The sequence below is a fragment of the Schistocerca cancellata genome, chromosome 8, assembly GCF_023864275.1.
Source record: "Schistocerca cancellata isolate TAMUIC-IGC-003103 chromosome 8, iqSchCanc2.1, whole genome shotgun sequence".
NCBI classification, from domain to species: domain Eukaryota; kingdom Metazoa; phylum Arthropoda; class Insecta; order Orthoptera; family Acrididae; genus Schistocerca; species Schistocerca cancellata.
In genome coordinates, this window is record NC_064633.1 from 192,139,660 (window position 1) to 192,161,045 (window position 21,386).

The 21,386-nt window shown below is 38.1% G+C and overlaps 1 protein-coding gene across 1 annotated transcript in view; it reads right to left on the reverse strand.

The window, feature by feature from the left end:
• Positions 1 to 21,386, reverse strand: part of LOC126094905 (centrosomal protein of 135 kDa) — a 402,349-nt gene that overhangs the window by 268,076 nt on the left and 112,887 nt on the right. Inside the window, exons 9-13 of the mRNA XM_049909544.1 lie at positions 12,073 to 12,186; positions 11,752 to 11,865; positions 11,548 to 11,664; positions 4,018 to 4,200; positions 1,757 to 1,852 (exon numbers count right to left, since the gene is read on the reverse strand). Of these exons, the coding sequence (XP_049765501.1) occupies positions 1,757 to 1,852; positions 4,018 to 4,200; positions 11,548 to 11,664; positions 11,752 to 11,865; positions 12,073 to 12,186 (624 nt within the window). The remainder of the gene's footprint in view (positions 1 to 1,756; positions 1,853 to 4,017; positions 4,201 to 11,547; positions 11,665 to 11,751; positions 11,866 to 12,072; positions 12,187 to 21,386) is intronic.

The window sequence follows — 21,386 nt, forward strand, 5'->3', positions numbered from 1 at the left end:
CTATCTTTATTTTGCATTAAGCAAGTCTTATTATGATTCATTTTCAGACTTACTTCATAATTTGCTCTATTATTGTTTTCCACAAAATGTCCAAGTTTACTTGCACTAGAACCAAACATTGCACTGTTGTAAACACCACTAAAGAGGTTCAGATATGTACCGCCAGAGTTGGTGGTCATGTGGGCACGAGATGTGCTTGCTTGTGTGAAATGAATGGTGTGTTTCTCTTTCTATTTCCAACAAAGGCTGTGGCCAAAAGCTACTGTGTAGGTATCTTAATTGTGCCTGTCTGCAACTTACTGTGACATTCTTACAATAAGCAGCAGTCTATATTTTCTTTTCATTATTAATATATGTTGTTCATTTTTGTGTTTAGCTATCCAAATATTTCACCTAGGACCTCCGAAGACAGCATTAATGTTATGGGATCTCGATTCCTAACTCCTCTTTCAACTCTGAAGTACCCACTACCTTGATGAATACTAATGGATCCTGCAGAATTAATGTACATATTCATCAGTATACTAACAAAAGTAGAAACCATGCCTTGTTTTTAAGAGACTTTTAGTACAGAATTCACTGAAACTGAATGAAAAACTTTTTAAAATCCCATATAAGGAGTAATCCAGGCTTTCTAAAAAACTGTTCATTGAATTACATTCACTTTTACAGTGTCAGAAGTGCTGTTCCCCTAGCTCAAAACAGCTTACTGTATACTAGAGTATTTACATATAAGAACTATGTATACAATGTATCTGTATATGCATCACTGTGTCTTACCCAGAAATCTCTGTTTCTCCATATTGTCCTTGACATCTTGTGGAAAATTGTAAGAGTTACACTTCAAAATGCTTCCTCAACAATTTCAGTGAAATTCTTCATTGGTCTTTTACTGACAGTGAGCCAATGGGACTTGATTGCAATGGCCTTGTTTTTGTGGCATATGTTCAATAATGGAAAGAATTCTTGATGGACACAACAGTAAGTGGATTTTTCAACCAGCAGCAAAATTGAGGAATTTGTTACATTCAGTCAAGGACTATCTTGGCCAGTGTGGAGAATATTATACTGGGCAGACGAGTCACACAGAGCAAGAACGCTATACTGTACAGAATCTCATACATGTCTATATCTACATGAGCAGAGCACTGGCTGAACATAGAGCATCCCATATTTTACATGAAAACGAGTTTTATCCTCAGCGTTGTCATTCTAAGACAGTGTTTTGAATGAGACCATATATATCTGTATGGCAGACAGTCCTATAAATAGGGATGCAGGGTTTCAACTAAGCACTGCCTGGATTCTAGCACTGGCTGCCATTAAACTTAAACATGGGAAACACGAACCCCCCAATTTATCATCCTATACAGCGCATTGCATAGTTAATTCAGCTTTTAACCACTGGAGTTTCAGCAGCACAGTCATTTCTCACTGCACATGGCATGTGCCTCTCTTCAGCTCCTGATAGGGGGCATTAAGTGCTGCTTCCATTCAGTCAGTTGTGAGTGCCTCCTTGTGCATGCATAATTTCTGCTCTTGGTCTGATAAATTTTGATGCTGGTGCACAATTATCACTAGCTAAAGATGTTGAACAGTTGTTTCAATGAAATATTGGGGGTCTTGTACATTGTTATCTGGCAGCAAGCAGCAAACCTGAGAAGCGTATTAGCAACAGATCCAATGGGGAAGCCTCGAAAGTCAATTTAAATGTTCTTTACTAAAAGAGCTATGGAATAACTGCTTATTACCATACCTTTAATCTCTCTCTCAAAGCATCTCTCTCCTCTTGCAACCGTCTTACATCATCTTTAGCACAGTCTCTTTCATGTTCTAGACGTTTCACAGCAGTCTGCAGATGTAATAAAGAACAGAAGGGTTGTAGCTTTTTGCAGTAGGTGGAAAAAAATGTCTCAGTCAGGCAGTTTCCAGTAACCATAAAACAAATAAGGATACAATAAAAATAAAACCATGAACATGGATAAAGAAAGAAGATATTTTAAAAAGGTTCTGACAGAGCACGTCTACTGAAATACATTATTTGTGAGACTATGCCAATTTAGAGTATTTACATTGAATTAACATAAAAATATTATTCTTAATAATAATACAGCAACATCAGATAGAAGACTGATAGGATCATAAAGGTCATGAAGAGATGATTGGTACTTAATTTTTAACACAAACAAAATATGACAAAAATAAATAAATGCATAGAAGCTACACTTTTTTAAAAAAAATTCTCCTAATAATTAATTAGTCTTTTTAAATTTCTTTATTGAAAAAATTATAATTTACACCAAAAAATTTATAAAATCAAAACATTCCATGAAATTCTTTCATTTTCAGTCCACTAGTATAAATATTCAATTAATTCCATCATGTACTTTATATAATGTGTGTGTGAAATTTCAATCTATGCAGCTTTCTTTTCTTCCTTTAGTGTCTATGGAACTCAACAAGAGTACTTCCTGGAATTCCAGTGGTGGAGCACCTTCACGTATGATTCAACGTATCTGCAATACTTGAAGTTGCGATAAATTCCTTCCACAAATTCTCAAATAGCCTCAATGCCCAGTTGTTGTGGAGACTGTGTGTGTGTGTGTGTGTGTGTGTGTGTGTGTGTGTGTGTGTGTGTGTGTGTGTGTGTGAAAATTCGGAATGAAAGAGGAAGTGGGAGAAGTGTCTTCAATGTTTCTAACTGGCACACTACTCTTTCTGATCCATTTAAATTTTTACATTCATCTCCCAGTACATTAACATTCAAAATCTTATTTCTTGCTGATCATTAAAAGTCAGGAGCAAGTGAATTCAATAATAGAATTAGCAGCAGACAATATATAAAAATATTTTTAAGAAGATGTAAAAATAACTTCAATCAGTATTCACATTCTTGTGAAATTTCATAATGCAATATTTTTACTCTAATCCAAAAATCTTTAACAAGTCACTAGTGAATAAAAGTTAGCAAAATTGTGTACCTACAGATTTTTGAAAATAATTAACAATCTACTTTATTACTCAATCTATAAATAATATGATTATCCACAATACAGGACTCACGTGTTTGCTAATGCCCTACACTACAATACACACAATGAAATGTGGCACCACAGAGAGAAAGCTAAATAGCATTCATATCAATATTCTTACATTTGTGTGTGCATATTGATATGGGTGGAGGAAAGGGATGAAGCACACATGTACATGAATGCATGATTTAAGCATTATGTCCTAGTAAGCAAACAGCAGCTACTTAGTACAACTAGAAAAACAGCAGCATCACTGATTGGAGAGTATCAGTCATTTACTCTGACGTATACTACTAGCAGAAAAGCTAGAAAGAACTACTGTTTATGTTATCCAGTGCTGATCACAAACTGAAGTATTTTTGAGGGTTGCTTCATGCAGCTAATATGTTTGTTTGGAACCCTCTCGGTCTCTGAAGATTCTGTTTCATGATAGGTGCACTTGGCCGATATCGCATTTAATTTTGCGTGCCAATCATTCCATCACATTTGTAAGAATCCTACAGGTTTTCATATCTTAAATTTCTGCAAGGGAGATGTTACACATACAGCAAATCACTATTAAAATATCTGTCCTAAGAATATATTCAGCTACCTCTATTAAATATTCAGTACAAATCTAGAACAATTTATTTTTTATATAAGGTGTGAAATGATCCACAAGGCTGTGAAATGTGTCAAAAAGTATAAATGTATTTTCATTTTAGGGGTATTAACAAACTTATAGTGGACAAAGAACTAGTATTTTATGAATAAACAATAGATTCAAGATTAATTCCATTACCACAAAATATTTCCAAGACAAACTGTATGTAAATCAACGTACTTGCATCACTTAGAAAACTTATGACACCAGAAGGTGTACTGAAAAATAAAAACATTTAACTTAAAGGACAACCATTGTATCGTCTCAGTTTTTACCGCAGGTGGTGCAAATACCTAGATTTCAGTGAATTTTGGTAGAAAAAAGAAGTATGGAAACTAAAACCTGAACAGAGATCCCGTTTGTAGGAGATCCAGGAGATTGGGTTGGCGTTAGCGATCTGCGTGTCTGAAGAGCATCTATTTTTGTCTGAAGATGTAATTTTTCTGATGCTAATTCCTTGTTTGTCATCTCTAACATTTTTATCTCTTTATCTTGTTCCTGTAATCTGCGCCTCAGGCTCTGCATCTATATTGAAAAGAAAACATTTTGGTACAAAGAGTGCTACTGACCACATCTCACCTTCAGAATGCATATCTTTGACAAAGTATGTGCCCTTCACAGGCAAGGTGTAAATAGCGTTCACAAGTATTCATATTAACATTCTTACATTTAAGTGTGCATATTGATGTGAGTGGAGGAAATCAGTTTACATCTGATGTTAATTTTCAGATGAGAAACGTTATTTCCTGTTTTTAATAGAAAACATCAATGGTCATGTATCTGCAAGCCATTATTACTGACAATAATACTGTAAAAATATTCTATAATCATATATTTGTTAATATAGATACACAAACGAGGGGCGTTTGAAAAGTCCATGAAAAGTCCATGCAAAGTCCAAGGGATGGCACCATCGGCACATATCAAGGTCATGTTTAGTTAGTAGCATCTTTGGAAAGAACGCACACCAAGTTTCAGCCATAATGGTCTATTTCTTTGTGTTTGGCATTTTTGTGAATCAAGGAAGTCGAATGATTGTAAAAAACAGATGAAGAAGAATTTTGTGTGGTGATTAAACATTACTTTATGAAAGGCAAAACACCTCAGAAGACTAAAGAGAAGCTTGAGAAACATTACGGTGACTCTGCATCTTCGATTAGAAGAGTTTATAGGTGGTTTCAAAATTTTCAGAGTGGCCATATGGGCACAAGTGATGTTGAACGTTCTGGACGCCCTGTGGAGGTTACAAATCCAGAAATCATTGATAAAATCCATGATATGGTGATGGATAACAGAACAGTTAAGGTGCGCAAGATTGCTAGTGCTGTGGGCATCTCAAATGAACGGGTACATAATATTTCGCATAAACATTTGAACATGAGAAAGCTATCCGCAAGACAGAACAAGGCGGGTTCCGCGACTGCACACGTTTGACCGAAAACGGAATTGTGTGAAGTGTTGCAAGGATGATTTGCAGCTGTTCAGGAAGAATCCGCAAGACTTTAAGTGTCATTTTGTCACTGTAGATGAAACATTGATACATTACTATACCCCTGAGACCAAACAACAATCTAAACAATGGGTTACCAAGGGAGAATCTGCACCAAGAAAGGTGAAGACCATTCCTTCGGCAGGAAAGGTTATGGTTTTGTCTTTTGGGATTCGCAAGGGATAATCCTCACTGATTATCTGGAAAAGGGTAAAACTATTACAGGTGCATATTATTCACTGTGTGAAAACTGCCGGCAATTGGACTGCAAAAAAGTACTTTTCCATCACGACAATGCACCAGCACAAACCTCAGGAGTTGTGGTCACAAAATTGATGGAAATAGGATTCCAACTCGTTTCACATCCCCCCTATTCTCCAGACTTGGCTCCCTTGGACTACTTTTTGTTCCCCAATTTGAAGAAATGGCTGGTGGGACAAAGAATTTATTCAAACGAGGAGGTGACTGCAGCAACTAATAGCTATTTTGCAGACTTGGACAATTCCTATTATTTGGAAGGGATCAACAAATTAGAACAGCATTGGATGAAGTGCATAAGTCTAAACGGAGATTATGTCGAAAAATAAAAAAGGTTTACCCCACACATGGACTTTTCAAATGCCCCTCATACTATACCTAATAAACTACAAGACAATTGTTAATATGTTTATTTGTAGTATATCTACTTCACCAATCCTTGAATACAAGCAAGTCACTGAGATATGGAACAAGTGAATACATGGCACAAAAATGTGGTAGTTGTAACACCAACTCACAATATCAATAACAATCACGCGACTAAACTTTAAATACAAACCTGAGTTACACTGTTTCTCCACTAAAATTTAACACTGAAGATACAAGCAATTACAAAGTTATGGTAAGAACTAATACAGTATTATATTATGAATTATTCAAGATATGAAAGTGATTACCAGAATTTTCCTTTATAGCATTTTGACATCAAACACTGAGTAATAACATTTATCTCTTAATCCTGTGTTTACACGAAGAGAAATTGCCTTACTAGATTTTACTTCCATGAAAGTATTCATCTACATAGTACAATGAAAATAGGTAAAGGATTTCCCTAAGTCACATTTCAATGCAGATCATTGCCTCTTATGCATTTCATACTGCTAGGCAGTATGTCAAAGATTTTAAAACTGCATACCTTTTGATCAAACAAACCATTAATTTCACACTGGAGAGTTGCCTGCTTTTTAGTACTATGATCATGGCAAATAATTTCTCTCATAATGTGCAGTGTTGTTTACGACCACAGACATCATGGAACAAATGTACTGACACACAGGAGAACTTCTCACATAACTGCTCTTTCAAAAACTGTTAGATCTCTCTTTCAAACCGATGTAGTACTCAGAATATTATACCATAACACTTTACTGGATGAAAGATGAAGGTGCACTATATTGACAGAGAGCGAGTCTTCAAACCAGAAGATAGTTCTTAAAGCAAATATTGCCTCCGACAGCTTGCTAACTGGCAAGAGGAAATTATTACCTCAGTTCACAGTGAATACCCAGGAATTTGGAAGAGAGTATCTGTTCTGCCAACTGTTTCTTATCTGAAGCACCTACGTCTTCTGTTTTCTTTTAAATGTTTTTTGACATGTCTAAAACCACTTCAGTTTCAAAGAGTTATCAAGACGTAGTTAATAGTGAATCAGGATATAATTCTTTGAGTATGTCACTGACATCAGACAATGTTAGTTGATGATATACTGACCACCACAGTGCCTATCTGAGACATCAAGAACCATCATTTGCTTTCTGTCTTGAGGGTACGATTTCAACTATTACCAGCAGGTCCTACGATTTCATAATGGTAGGTCTTTTCTAAGAGTATCTGCCGATATTCAAAATCAATTACCTTGGATAGATCATAGGAGACATTGACTGGTGACTTCTTATAGTTTATAAACTTGTAAGGCCTCATTTAATGATGATGAAACATTCCACTATACAGAAATAGGTTTTTGAAAACTGCGTGGTCTGTTGCTAAGGAATGCCACAGTCTTGCTGCAGAATGCTTCTCTACAAACTTTTGAAACTTAAGTCACACACACACACACACACACACACACACACACACACTTTTACAAGTATGCAAAGCTAAGATGCACAGAGGTAGCACCTATCTTGGTGACTGCATTGCTTTCTTCACAGTTGGTACTGCCTTTGATGCGGTACAAAATGCCTATGACAGGATTGTAGTAGGTCGTAGTGGGAGGATGTATCCTATGGATTCTATGTGGATATTATCACTAACAAGCTGCCAGTCTGCATGAACGGTCTCTGTCAAACTGTGGCCAAGAGAAGACATGTTGTCGAGCAGGCTGCACAACATGGACTGTTCAACTTTGAGGACTGTGCTTCTAGCCCTTTGCCCTCTAGGTTCTTCTCAATGACACAAGCCTTTCTAAATACCACAGCTGGGAACTCTCCCTACAACATTATTTATTCCCGTAACCTTCCTAGCATCAACCTTACCTAGTCCCTGTACTCCACCTGTCTTACACCCTTCCTTACTCCTATTCCAGTCTCCCACGCGTGTTCTATGGCTCCAGCGTACCTGTATATTCCTTTCCCTTTCTCTACTTCTCTCCTCTACCCCCTCCCCCTCCTCTGCCGCACAGTATCCATTGATGGACCTGCAAGCCACCATCCTGCCCCTGCCACGTTCCTGCACAGTCCCACAGAAGACAGAGCTATAGCATCTTCTGCCACCCCTACCCTGCCAGCCCTCCCAGTCCCTGCTCCATGCCTGTTTTGTATCCCCACTTCACATCGCAGTCGACATCACTACTCAATGAAGTCAGGCCACAGCACCAGGTGACAGTAGTGGCCATCGTGCATGCATGTGCCCAAGTTTTTCTAAATTTGATAGAGAACTTTGTGTAATAGCTTAGTCCACTTTTAAATGTGTCTCCTCTATGTGCGGAGTATCGGTCTATCCAAACACACAACAAAAATGTCTGTTTTCACATACATTTCAACTTAATTGTGCTCCCCAACATATGACAAACTGGGTGATGCTTTGCAAAAATGACTGTAGCTACTTCTTGAAATGGAATGAGTTACAATAACCACCCATAATAAAGTTGAAGCATTAAGCAGCCGAAAAACCCATAAACAAAACTGAAATCACTGCTAAGCTTCCAGACAGTGTCTTCCATCTGAACTAACAGACTGACAAAAATAGCACAAACATGCATTTCAACATTGTCTCAGCACTGCAGCCGTGTAGGGTGAGGAATCATATTGGGTGGGGTCAGAGAGGAATGTGAAGGGCAGGGGAAAGGGAAGTAGACAACTGGGAAGGAGACATAGGAAAGGAGTGGGACACTTGTGAGCCTGCTCTAGTATACATATAGCTTATGCAGGGCTGGTTTAAGGCAGAAGCAATGCAAGTGGTCATTTGGAACATAAACCTGAGAGGAAATTTGTCTACAAGGTCTGTCATAATTAGAAATGAAAACTAACAAGCGCAAAAATATACAATAATAGAAGTAAAATCCATTAATTAAAACTTCTGAACTGAGAGGCTGTGTTCGATCTGTAAAACTACTACTTCCTGACATTTTGTTGCAAACTGTGACCAACATCTTCCGGGGTGAGTCAACGACTGGCTGCCAGGCCGTGGAGATCCTGTTTATATAGATTGCATACAGGGCACCACCATACATCACGTGGTGCTGACTGTAAGTTTATCTTTGATTAATGTCATTATTCTCGACTGAAGGTAATTGATTGTCACACCGTCGGTGCAAAGTCAGCTGCCATTTCTTGTCTAACTCTAAGCCTTCCTCTTTTCTATTAAAATTATTGTGGTGTTTCTAAAGCTCTATAGCTCCCCTATACATATATGCATAATAACAAAATGTCCTGCCTAGCATGCTCGTCTCACTAAATTTTATTTCATGATCACTGTCTTTAAAAAGATATTCCACTACAACTGATTTGTCGGTATGTCCTAGTCAACAGTTCCTTTCGTGTTCTGTTAAGCAGGTATTGACACTTCTTATCATTCTTCCAATATAAACCTTCCCACAGCTACACGAAACTTTATACATCCCAGGAGTTCCTAAGGGGTGTCATGTGTCTTTCACCAATCTTAAACACTCACTAACTTTCTTGGTGGGTCTAAAGATAGTTTCAACTTGAAACTTGGCCAGAAGTTTCCCAATATGGTCCATAATATTGTGAATAAATGGAAGAAAAACTTTTCCAGCCTACAGTAGTTGTTGCTTAATGTCATCAGACACTTTTCTTCTGGGATGAAGTGCTTGATATGTCTCACTGTCAGCATATCCATTTCAATTAAAAGCCATTCACAAATGATTTAGTTCATCTTGCAAATAAACTGGCTCACAGATCTTATTAGCTCTGTCCACCAATGTTTTAACGACACTTTCTTCTGCCTGGGATGACAGTTCAAATCCTTATGCAGGTAATGGGGAGTGTGTGTATCTTTGCTATACACTTTATGCCCTAGACTCCCATCTGCCAGTTTAATTACTGATACATCCAAAAATTTAGTTGTCCATTGCTCTCTTTATAGAAAAGCTATTAAGATTCAGAAACATCACAAAAATTTTAATATAAATCAGGACTGTTAAATTTAGACAAGATATGGTGGTCAACTTTGCATCAACGATGTGACAACAGATTACCTTCAATCTAGAATAATGACGTTAGTAAGAGAGACTTACTGTTGGCCCCCACGTGACATATGGTGGTGCTCCCTATGCACTAAATATAAAAGGGACCTCCAAAGCCCAGCAACCAGTCATTACCTCAACTCAGAAGACGTTGTCCGCAGTAGGCAACGATACATCAGGAAGGAGTAGTTTTACAGATCGACCACGGTCTCTCAGCCCGGAAGTTTTAACTAATGATGACACTGGCCGTGAAAGCCTACACCTTATGAAGGGTAAAATTATTCCAAATCAAATAAGTTGTTTGTGTGGTAAATACAAATGTGTGGTTATGAGCCACAACTGACTTCAATATGAAGTAATTTTCTAGTTTATACAAATTTAACTTTACGATTAAGTGTACATATAACTGGAACATTCATGGCCTACTAACAAGAAATACAATATTGCTTCAGAATGTTATGTGTTAGGATTTACTGTGTACATGTACCTGTTGAAGCAAGTGAAGTGCTTCACCAGTCATTCTCATGTTTGGATGCAATACGATATTCATCTCTGCTGTGAATTATGAATTCTTTCCAACAACCCTCGATCATATCTACATCTTGACATGACCAGTCAGTTTACTGCTCCAGCCTTTCAAATGTATCACTTCACTTCACTCACCCCAGACAGTAAAATACAGAGAACTGTCAGGAGACCTTAGTGGGTAAGGTACAAATCCTGCTCGATTTGAGCTTATAGACAGTGATAGTAAGAGTCTATGTTTCTATATGATACTGATCATCTGCAAATGTCTGATGGTGGAAAACAAAGCTGCATGCGTGGTCCTTGAGAATGTGTTAAGAGAGAGTCATGAATGTGACATAACTGAGAAGGAACTAAGCTATGAAGTTTTGATCTTTGTGTCCATTCTTCCTGCTGAAAGTTCTCCACAAAGCTCATTATCTTATATTACAACAAGCAATGACATATTTCCCAATACTTTTATAAGTTTATAAGTACTCCTAACTATATCAGTAGCTAGAGGTGAAATGAGTTTTGAAAAACTCAAGTTGATAAAGGCAAAGCTTACATCAACACTTCCTCAAAAATAAGTATGTGGACTGTCAACTTCAACCACTGATATCAAGTTTGGCACTGGATGTTGTTTGCAGTGTACTGCTGACCAAGTTTTTCTTTTTACATGTGAGATGGAAGTTTTTCATTTTATGTTTATACTTCTGAAGATTATCTCTGGCAGTTGAACCTGATTGCAGTCACTGATGTTTTCTTGCAGCTGTGACTGAAAAGGTGAATTATGACTGGGTATTTCCATAGTACATCTGCCTGTATAGAATGATGAAATAAAACCAGTTGGTATTTTCTGTAGCCCTCATAGGCATGTCAATATGCAAATACCATTTTTTCACCAAAACTGAGGTTTTGCAAAATAAACAGTGTAGCTAACATGAAAATCGCATCATACTTACCTAAAAGAATGCTGTATATTTACATCTCATTTATTAAATTATAGTATCAGAATGTACAAAAGCCTTCCAGGAGTTATGAAATGTGAACTCTGGTTACCTGCTTCTATCTATAACTTTCAAATTAACAGTAGAAAAATTACTACCATAAACTATCACACTTTCACAAGAAGAAATATAAATGTAGGCAAACATGAAAATTAAGAAAATCAAATATTTTGGTCAAAACTTACACTTGCAGTTTCAGCATCAGCATTACTTTGTTTTTCCCTTAGTTTCTCATATTCTCTCTTATAGTAATCTTTTTCTGTCTGGAGTTGCTCAAGAACACCGTTTTCCATACATTTATCCTGAAAAATGTGTATGAAAAAAATAAATCCACCTGTATACACTAATAAAATACAATACAATATGTATAAATAATAGAATTAACTTACTTCAAGTTGATTCTGCAAATCAGAAAGTTTTTCTTGCAGAGCTTCATTTTTTAGGCAGTATCTGTCTCTTTCAGACTGAAGTTTTTGTATTAAGTCCTTTTGTTTTGCAACAGTCTAAATCAAGTTTGAAAGCCAGTGTTAGAAGCTAACACAATGAATAAGAAGATATATAGCATTTGCAAGCCCTTTTTAAGATATGGAAGGAAAGTGAAAGTAAAATGTGCACAAAATGTATTAAATAACACCAATAAAGAAAATAAAGCCACCTGTATACACTAATAAAATACAATACAATATGTATAAATAATAGAATTAACTTACTTCGAGCTGATTCTGTAAATCAGAAAGTTTTTCTTGCAGAGCTTCATTTTTTAGGCAATACCTGTCTCTTTCAGACTGAAGTTTTTGTATTACCTCCGTTTGCTTTGCAACAGTCTAAAACAAGTTCAAAAACCAATATTAGAAACTAATGATGAATGATAAGACATTTAGCATTTGCAAGGCCTTTTTATGATATGGTAAAAAAGTGAAAAAAAACTGTACATTTCAGTTTTTAGCAAGAACACTCCATTATTAAAATCATGCAGAAACTTGCAATGATTTACAAACAATTTCTGTCAGGTTCTGGACTGAAGGCTTCCTAGTTGAAGAACCCATCATATTGTTCTTATTAGGAGATATTATTAGGTACTAAAGCAGCATCTGTCAAATTTGATTCAAGCGCACACAATTGCCTATGTTTCAGAGGTGGAAATGGGGACCTAAGCCTAAACAATACAGACCAAATATTCCATTTGGGCTTGATATTTGTATAAAATAATTCTCTCTCTCTCTCTCTCCCTCTCCCTCTCTCCCCCTCCTCTCCATCTCTCTCCCTCTCTCCCCCCCTCTCCATCCCACTCTTCTCCCCCCCCCCCCCCTCTTGCTCCCTCTTGTTCTATCTCAATCATATATCTCTTTTTTTCTCTCTCCTCCTCCCACTTTGTATTGTGTCTTCCTCTTGTATTATTTTCTGAGTTTATCTCCTCTTCTGTACTCCTTTCCTGCAGTGAACAGTGACTTCCTCTCATGCATATTACAATTTGTCTTGTTAAAAGATTTTTACATTGCACATGTGTTCCTTAATGCACTGTGGATTTCAAATTCCACTAAGATTTTTTTTAATTATTACATTGTCAGGTTACATTCCCAGAATATTACACCAATTACGGAGAAACCTGACAAATTGCTATTATCCCAGGTACTAATACTGTTTGGCATTTTTTATTACCGAACCTATAACATGTGAATGTATAACTATCATAAAACCAGCATGTATCAACTATTTCATCTTTCAATTATGTCAAATGAAAATAGTGTGTTACATTAAACACAAAGTAAATGTAATGACTAGACACTGAGAATGAGTACGTACAGAAGAGTACACACTGTCTGCTTGCAAAGTATAATTTCTAATATGATAGGGGATATCGTGTTTTCTGTGCCATATGCATATCCTTTCTTAACAAAAGTAGTCAATACTGTTTAGCCCCCAGTCACAGAATTCATATTTCCTTTATTGAATTTCCTGTGGTTGCTTTGTAGTTTTTGTTGTCTTCAGTCTGACAGCAGGTTTGATGCAACTATCCATGTTAGTCCAAACTGTACAAGTCTCTTTATCATTGCATAAATACTTCTTCCAACATTCACTTGAAGCAGCTTACTGAATTCAAGCTTTGGTTTTCTTATATACTTTTTATCTTTCACAGATTCCTCCATTACCAAATTAACTGTTCCTTGATGCCATGGCAAGTGTCTTAATAACTCATCCCTTATTTTCATGTAGTTGATTCATAAAGTTCGTTTCTCCACAGTTCAATGGAGCATCTCTGCTTTAGTTATCCAATACATGCATCTAAAATTCAGCACTCTACTGTAACATGTACCTGGAAAAGCTCTATTACCTTCTTTGCAATACTGTGTGTTGTCCACAGTTCTCTTCCGCAGAATGCTGCACTACAGATAGTCTTCCAAAGGTGACTCCCTCAAAATTAAATTTATATTTGATGTTACATTTTTTTTTCTTTTTCAACAGAAATTTTCTTGCTATTCCCAGTTTGTGTTTTATATCTTCTCTGCTTTAAGTCATTATCAATTATATTGCAGTTCAAACAGCAAACCCATGTATTACTTTTAGAAGCATTCCCCACACATCGCCAGAATTAATTCAACTACATTCTGTTCCCCTTCTTTTGCTTTCGTTGATGTCATCTTATAACTTATTTGCAAGACATTAATGTGCTGTTCAACTGATCTCTTAAGTCTCTTGGTGTAAGAATTTCTATGCCATCAGAACACCACAGAATTTTTTCTTCTCTGAAAACTTCAATTCCTTTCAGTAGCTTACCCTTGGTTTCCTTCACTATTTGCTCCATGTACAGGTAAAATAACATTGAGGATAGGCTCAATTATAAAGTCCCTTTCATGTCCTATGACTCTTAAAAACTGCAGTTTGTTTTCTGTACAAGTTGAAGTTAATTAATCTTTCACTTCCCATATTTTTTCCCTGATAAATTTAGAATTTCAAATAATGCATTCAAGTCAACTGTAAAAACTTTCTAAAGCTATTAATACAAGAAATGTGGGATTACATTTTCTCATTCTACCTTCTCACTCATGGTGAGGCTGAACTGTTAAAATTCCTGGAATCTCTGAATACCTTCTCACAATTAAGTTACACATGGTCCTATTCCGAATCCCATGCCACTTTCCTTGATGTTGATCTTGTCCTCACTGAACACCAGCTACACACTTCCATCCACATTAAACCTACTAACAAATAGCAGTACACATTTTGACAGTTACCATCCTTCCCACGTTGAACATTCCCTCCCATACAACCATGGCATCTGAGGCAAACATATTTGTTTGGATGCAGACTCTTTACAGCAATATACCACCATTCTCACCTCAGCCTTCACTGCACACAATTACCCCACCAGCCTAGATCAAAAGCAGGTTTCGTGGGCCACCTGGTCTGGAATGTATTAATGAGCTACTTCGACAGGGCCATGACTTCCTAAAATCATGCCCTGAAATGAGATCCATTCTGTTTGAAATTTTGCCCATCACACCTGGAATAGCTTTTTGTCACCCTCCCATCTCAGATTTATTCTTGTCAGGCTCTATGCTCCTTCTGAACCTGTCTCCCTACCCTATGGCTCCTAGCCCTGTGACCATCCCCATTGTAAGACTTGCCCTATGAAACCTCCTACCATCACCTATAGCAGCCCTGTAACTGGTAAAACATATACTATCAAAGGGAGATCCACCTGTGAAATGACATGTCGTATACCAGCTGTTATGTAAACACTATTCAGTCTTTTACATCAGCATGACTACCATCAAATTATCAGTTACGACGAATGAGCATAGACAGAGGGTGGATACTGGCAACATGCAATATCCTGTTGCAGAGCATGCTCTCCAACATGGCATTCGTGACCTCAGCACCTGTTTCACCATGTGCACCATCTGGATTCTTCCCCCAAGACACCAGTTTCTCAGGAATCCGCAGGTGGGAACTAGCGCTACATCATGTCCTTGATTCTTGCCACCCACCCATTTACATTAATTTCTTCTGCCCCAACATTTCTTCACAGTAACTACTCTTTTCTTCACTCTGTTTTAGTTTCCTGCACCTTTCATTGTCTTACCTGCCTATTTTCCACTGCCCCCCTCCCACCTCTGTTACATACAATGATGCTCTTAGCTTTTCATTCTTATTAACTCATGTGTGATGATTAAGCAGTAATTTCTGTCTTGCATATTACCCTGTCTTCCACCTTTAAGTTCTCAGGTTTTCAAATCTTGTCTGATACAATCCCCAACAATCAGTCTTTCCTTCTCATCCCACATGTGAAGTCTCCCCCACCCTGAGGTTCTAGGTGACTTTCCCGAAATCTACCCCTTTTCCTAGACTTCTCCAGTCCTTTCCCTTCACCCCTCTTCCTTCTCCTTTAATCCTTCTGCCTTAATAAGGAGCCACTGGCTCCAAAAGCTGGCCCAATTACAACCTCCTTTTATGTGTGTGTTCCGCCACCGCTTGGTGAGTAGATTTTTTATTTATTCAATTAAATTATTTTGTGAAAAATTGATTGTTTTCATTGTCATATTCTAATATTTTTTGTAAAGTTGGTATTGTCTCTGGTGTTCCTACATTCCTCCACAGCCCAACCTCATCTCACCCATCCTCCTCTCTCTATGTAAACTGCTACGATTCATTGTATTCTTCTGTAGATTATTTTTATAGTATTTTGCAACTACTCCTTATTCAACTGACAATTTGGAAACACACCTGTCTGTTCCTGGGTTTTTTGTATTCGGATTCTCACTTTGATCTTGATGTTTGAGATTTCATCTGTCTCTCATATCCTGAATATCAGATGAAACAGTTTTGTAATGTTGGTTCTCCTAAGGACCTCAATAATCCTGAAGAAATTACATCTATTCCACAAGCCTTTACACGTCTTTCAGCATTGCACCAAATTCATTCCACAATAATGTATCACACAGTGCATCTTCATCTGCTTCCTCTTCTCTCCCCATAATGTTGTTATCAAGTTTATTTTATTTATACATTGCTTCCATCTTTTGGCCTTCCCTTCTTTGCTTAGTAATAGCTTGCCATCCAAAATTTTCTCTTCTTTAAAAGTTTCTTTAATTTTTCCTATACCAAGTTCCCTATAGAGGCATAGTTTTGTATTTCTCTTCTGGTCATCCCTGCTTTGCCATTCTTTTCAGTTCAGTTTATTCTTTTAGTGGGGTTTATTTTTATTCTTTTATATTTGCTAGCTTCAGTTGCTGCGTTTTTATACTTTCTCCTTTCATCAATTAATTTAATATCACCCAAGGATTTCTGCTTTTCTTTTTGCTTAGTTATTCCTCTGTTGTCTTCAATGTTTCATCACCCACAGCTATTCATTCTTCTTTGAATGTTTTCACTTCGTATATCAGTAGATCACTACCTAATGCTCCCTTTGAAACTCTCAATAGTCTCTGGTTGTTTCAACTTCTCCAAATCTTTTTTCATTTAGCTCCTTTTTTCAATTTCTTCAACTTCACTCTGTATTTCAGAACTAACAAAGTATGGTCAACATCCACATCTCCTCCTAGAAATGTTTTGTAGTTTTAAAATCATTGTCTTGCAATTATGTAATCTACCTGAAACATTGTGATCTCTCCAGGTTTCTTCCGTGTATACATTCTTCCTTCAAAATTCTGAAACCAAATGTTTGCAATGATTAAACTGTGCTCCAGATAAGTTTCTATCAGTTACCTTCTCTTTCATTAGTTTCCTCCAGATTATGTTCTTCACCTACTTTTTCTTCTTTCTTTTCCCACTACCAAATTCCAGTAACACATCCAAATTAAGTTTTTGTCAAACTTAACATGCCAAACATTCTTTTCAACCTCTCTGTTATCAAGAGAACTAGTAGACCTACCTTTACTGCTGTGGTGCTAAGGCTTTGGGCTTATCTTAGCTGTTATCTCTTCATTATGCTCTTCATAGTGGTTCATAAGCATTTATATTTTCTTGTTCATTGGTAAAATTATTCCTGCATTATCCCTATTTGATTTTATATTTATATATGTCGTACTCATCTGAACAGACATCCTGTTCTTTCTGCAACTGCACTTCACTAAAGGCAGGTTACACCAGACTAAACACAAGTGAATGGTCATCAGAAAAAGAATGCTCTCTGTTATAAATGGTAGGTGAGTGTGAGCATTTGCTGGTGCTCACTTATGTTCTGTTGGTTGCCAGTATTTTACTGGGGCATCAAAGAAAGTTTGTGTTCTCTCCACTTTGGTGCTGGTAATACAGAAAGCAATGATCTGCTGTCCTATTTCTGTTTCTCTTATCGAAATGAGCAACATGAGTGATGGAGCCATCTGAAGAGGACATAATGTCACTAACAGAAAACTACAGATAATATAGGTGCTTCTGCAAAATTCTAAATGAAAGGAAATATGACTGGAAGAAAATTGCCAAAGCACTCAAAGGTCCATCTGGGAATGCGAGAAAGGTGATTAATTCATTACATGCTTGCATCAGACATAAGCAGAGTGAATAAGCACACGCCTTGTATTTTTATTTTTTTAAAAAGGAGAGAGCATAAAAAATTTCTTTGAAAGTAAAGAAGTGTGAATATGTATCTATTATGCTGATTAAAACTTAAAATATTTGTGGTAGCTGTAATTATATGGTCGGTGTACCACTTATGTTAGCAATTTTTTATGATAAAGATAAATGATTTTCCTGAAATCACAGTATCTGATCTCTAACAAACTACACAGCAGATTTTATTACATAGCCTATGCGACAGTTTGTATGTATATTTCAGATTTCATTAATCATATTTTATCGATATTATCTTCTCTATACAAACTTCAATAAAACCCTCAATATGGTTTGCATATATCACTGCACACATCAGAAACTATCTGAAATACAGTAGCTTATCGAAATGTGAAACAGGCATTACTGTAAGTGTCTCCAGTTGCCAACCAAAGAGAAAGTGCTAGCTTTTCTTCAGGTGATGTTTACCATCAGTAATTGGGGTTCTGCTATTAAATTTGCTCCTCAATGGTAATGAGAAGCCACGAAAAAGTGCCAACTGTTGTATAGGGACTGAACAAAAAACACTGAACTATGATGTGAAATGCATACCTGAACATAAAAGGAGATAATGGCCACGCTTGAAAGCTGCGCTGCTATATACGACTACAACCGGCACCTGTAAATGTCTTCAACACATTGCAAGTTTAAGTTGTGGTCAGAACACTGTTTTGTGTAGTTGTGAGTACATTTGGTTCAAGGTAAGTGAATTCAAATGTGGGAAATTGTTGGTGCTCATACAGTGGATGCTTCCATGACCAAGGGACCCAAAGTTTTTGGTGCTTCAAGAGCCACAGTATCAAAGATTTATACCACATACAGGGAAAGCGGCAAAACATCAACCGCTAAGTCACACCATATATGAAAGTGTGTGCTGAGTGATAGTGATGCACAGCCTTCAAGAGGGTTGTGGAGAAAAGGAAGAGAACAAAGCCGCAGAAGTCACTGCAGAACTGCATGTTGCGCTCACGAACTCTGTCCGCACCAAAACAACATGAAGGAAACTTCCTAAGCAGGGAACTGCAGGGTGAGCTGGAATTCCAGAATCCTTCATCAGTGATGCAAATGCCCATAACGGGAAAACATGGTTTCAAAGCCACAAAATCTGGGTTATGCCGCAATGGAAGGAAGTCATTTGGTTGGAAGAGTCTTGTTTCACACTGTTTCCAACTTCTGGCCAACAGTACATCACAAAAGTGAAACATGGTGGGAGGTCAGTGATGACTTGGGCAGCCATATTGTGGTATTCCATGAGTCCAACAGTTACTCTGCAAGGTCGCATTACTGCCAAGGATTATGTGATCAGTTTGGCTGACCGGGTCCATCCCATTTTACAACACTTGTTCTCCAATGGTGGTACTGTATTCCAAGATGACAGGTGACCTGTTCACAGAGCTTGCATCATCTAGGACTGGCTTTGTATGCATGAGGATAAATTGTCACATCTCCCTTGGGCACCACTCACCTGACATACTATTTAGCCTTTGTGGTCAACTTTGGAGAGCATGGTGTACAATCGCTACCCCTTCCATAATTGTTACCTGGACTTGCCACTATTTTTCAGGAAGAATGACTTAAGATTCCCTTGAAAACCATGCAGAACCTACAGTTATCCATTCTGAAACAACTATAAATTGTTTAGAATGCCAATAGTTCTCCTGCACCGTATTAGGCATGGTAATGTACTGCATTTTTGGCATTCCTTTGTTTTTGTCGGCTCCCTCCATGTGCAAAGTCTGACAATAAAGCTAAAGGAAAGCTGGAGTTGCAATTCAGTACTGACTGTGCTACAACAACTTGTTTCCCACTTAGAAACAAATCCAGACAACGAATTAGTCTATTCCTGTGCCAATTTGTATATTTCATCAAAAACAGTGCGCTCACCATGCAAAACAATCCTCTCTGAATATATTAAAGTTTTGCATTGTGTTTCTAACTATGTAGTGTTTCACTCTGTGTGCTGATTATTCTTTTCTGTTCCCTCCCACATAAATGCTTGTTCAAAGATACAAGCCAACAGTAGTGAACATTGGCGAACTGTCTGCGAATACTCATTCACTTTCGTTAACTTCCATTTGCTCCAGTGTAAATGAGACTTTTGTTGTGACAGTGCCACGAGATTTAAAAGTGCCGCTACGTCAGTGCGCAAACACGGCGATAGAGGCGCTCCGCAGCTCGGCTGAGCGCGGGAGCGCCACCTAGCTATGAATGGCGCCGGCCGCATGTCACGGCACGGCAGTTGAGAGACAGATACGGAGTTGGTAGCATGAAACCCACTATTGTTTCTACGTTTGTATATCCACGCAATTTATTAGTGAATTAAAGGTTATAACACTTTTTGGCGACGAGGTCGGATATTTTTTTTCCAGCGTTGGAGTATTGTGCGTTCGTGTCTGGGCAGACATGGAACAGCTCCTGCAAGCGCTCACTGAACAACAAACACAGCTGACGGCTGCTATTCAGGCGTTGTCGACGTCGCTTACTCATTGTCTGTCGTCCTCTTCTCCGCCTCCGTTCCCTCCTTACGACGAGGCCGCTGAATACTGGGAGGATTATGAGAAGCGTTTGCGGCAACACTTCTTGGCTTTTGGCGTTGTCGATGCTCCGATGTGTAAGTTGTTATTTCTATCTTGGATTTCCCCACGGATCTATCAGCTGCTATCTCAGTTAGCCCCTCTGCGGGAACCTGCCGCTCTGTCCTTCCAAGGAATGTGTCACTAATTGTCTAACTATTACCGAAAAAACACCCACGTCGTTGCTGCCCGCATGGCGTTCTACCGGTGTCGTAAACAGCCCCATCAATCTTACCGGGCTTGGGCGGCGGAACTACACGGTCTGAAAAGGAAATGTCAGCTTGTCACGGACACTCATCATGAGTCTTATGCTGATTCAATGGTTAGGGATGCTATTCTACAGCTTGCTCCTGATGAAGTTCGGCAACGTGCCCTACAACTGCCAAACCCGTCGTTGTCGGAAGTTCTAAGCATCGCTCAATCCTTTGAAGTGTCTCACGCTGCTGGAGCGCAAATAGACGCATGGTGTGATGCAGGCGCTGTACAGTCAACTTTCGACATGGACAATTTGCCTGTTTCACAGGAGAACGAAGATGTGGCGGCGGTTCACTCACGTAAACAACATTGCGTTGGGTCGCAACGCTCGCAGCGAAAACAGCAACTACAGAAACAGGTTCGTTCCGCCCTTCCTTCTTGTCCACATTGTTTCATACAGCATGACAGGGCCGCGTGTCCAAAACGTTGGGCCACATGTAATTCATGTAGGAAAAAAGGCCACATTGCTTCTGTGTGTCAGTCCCCTAAAGATCCCGTCAACGAGGACGAGGTATCGGACATGGATGTTAACTGTGTGCTTTCTCAAACAAATAAGTTGTTTGTTACTGTTCGTGTTCTGGATAAAGACATTCGCATGCAAGTGGACACTGGCTCTGCAGTAACTCTCATTAATTCTCGCACGTATT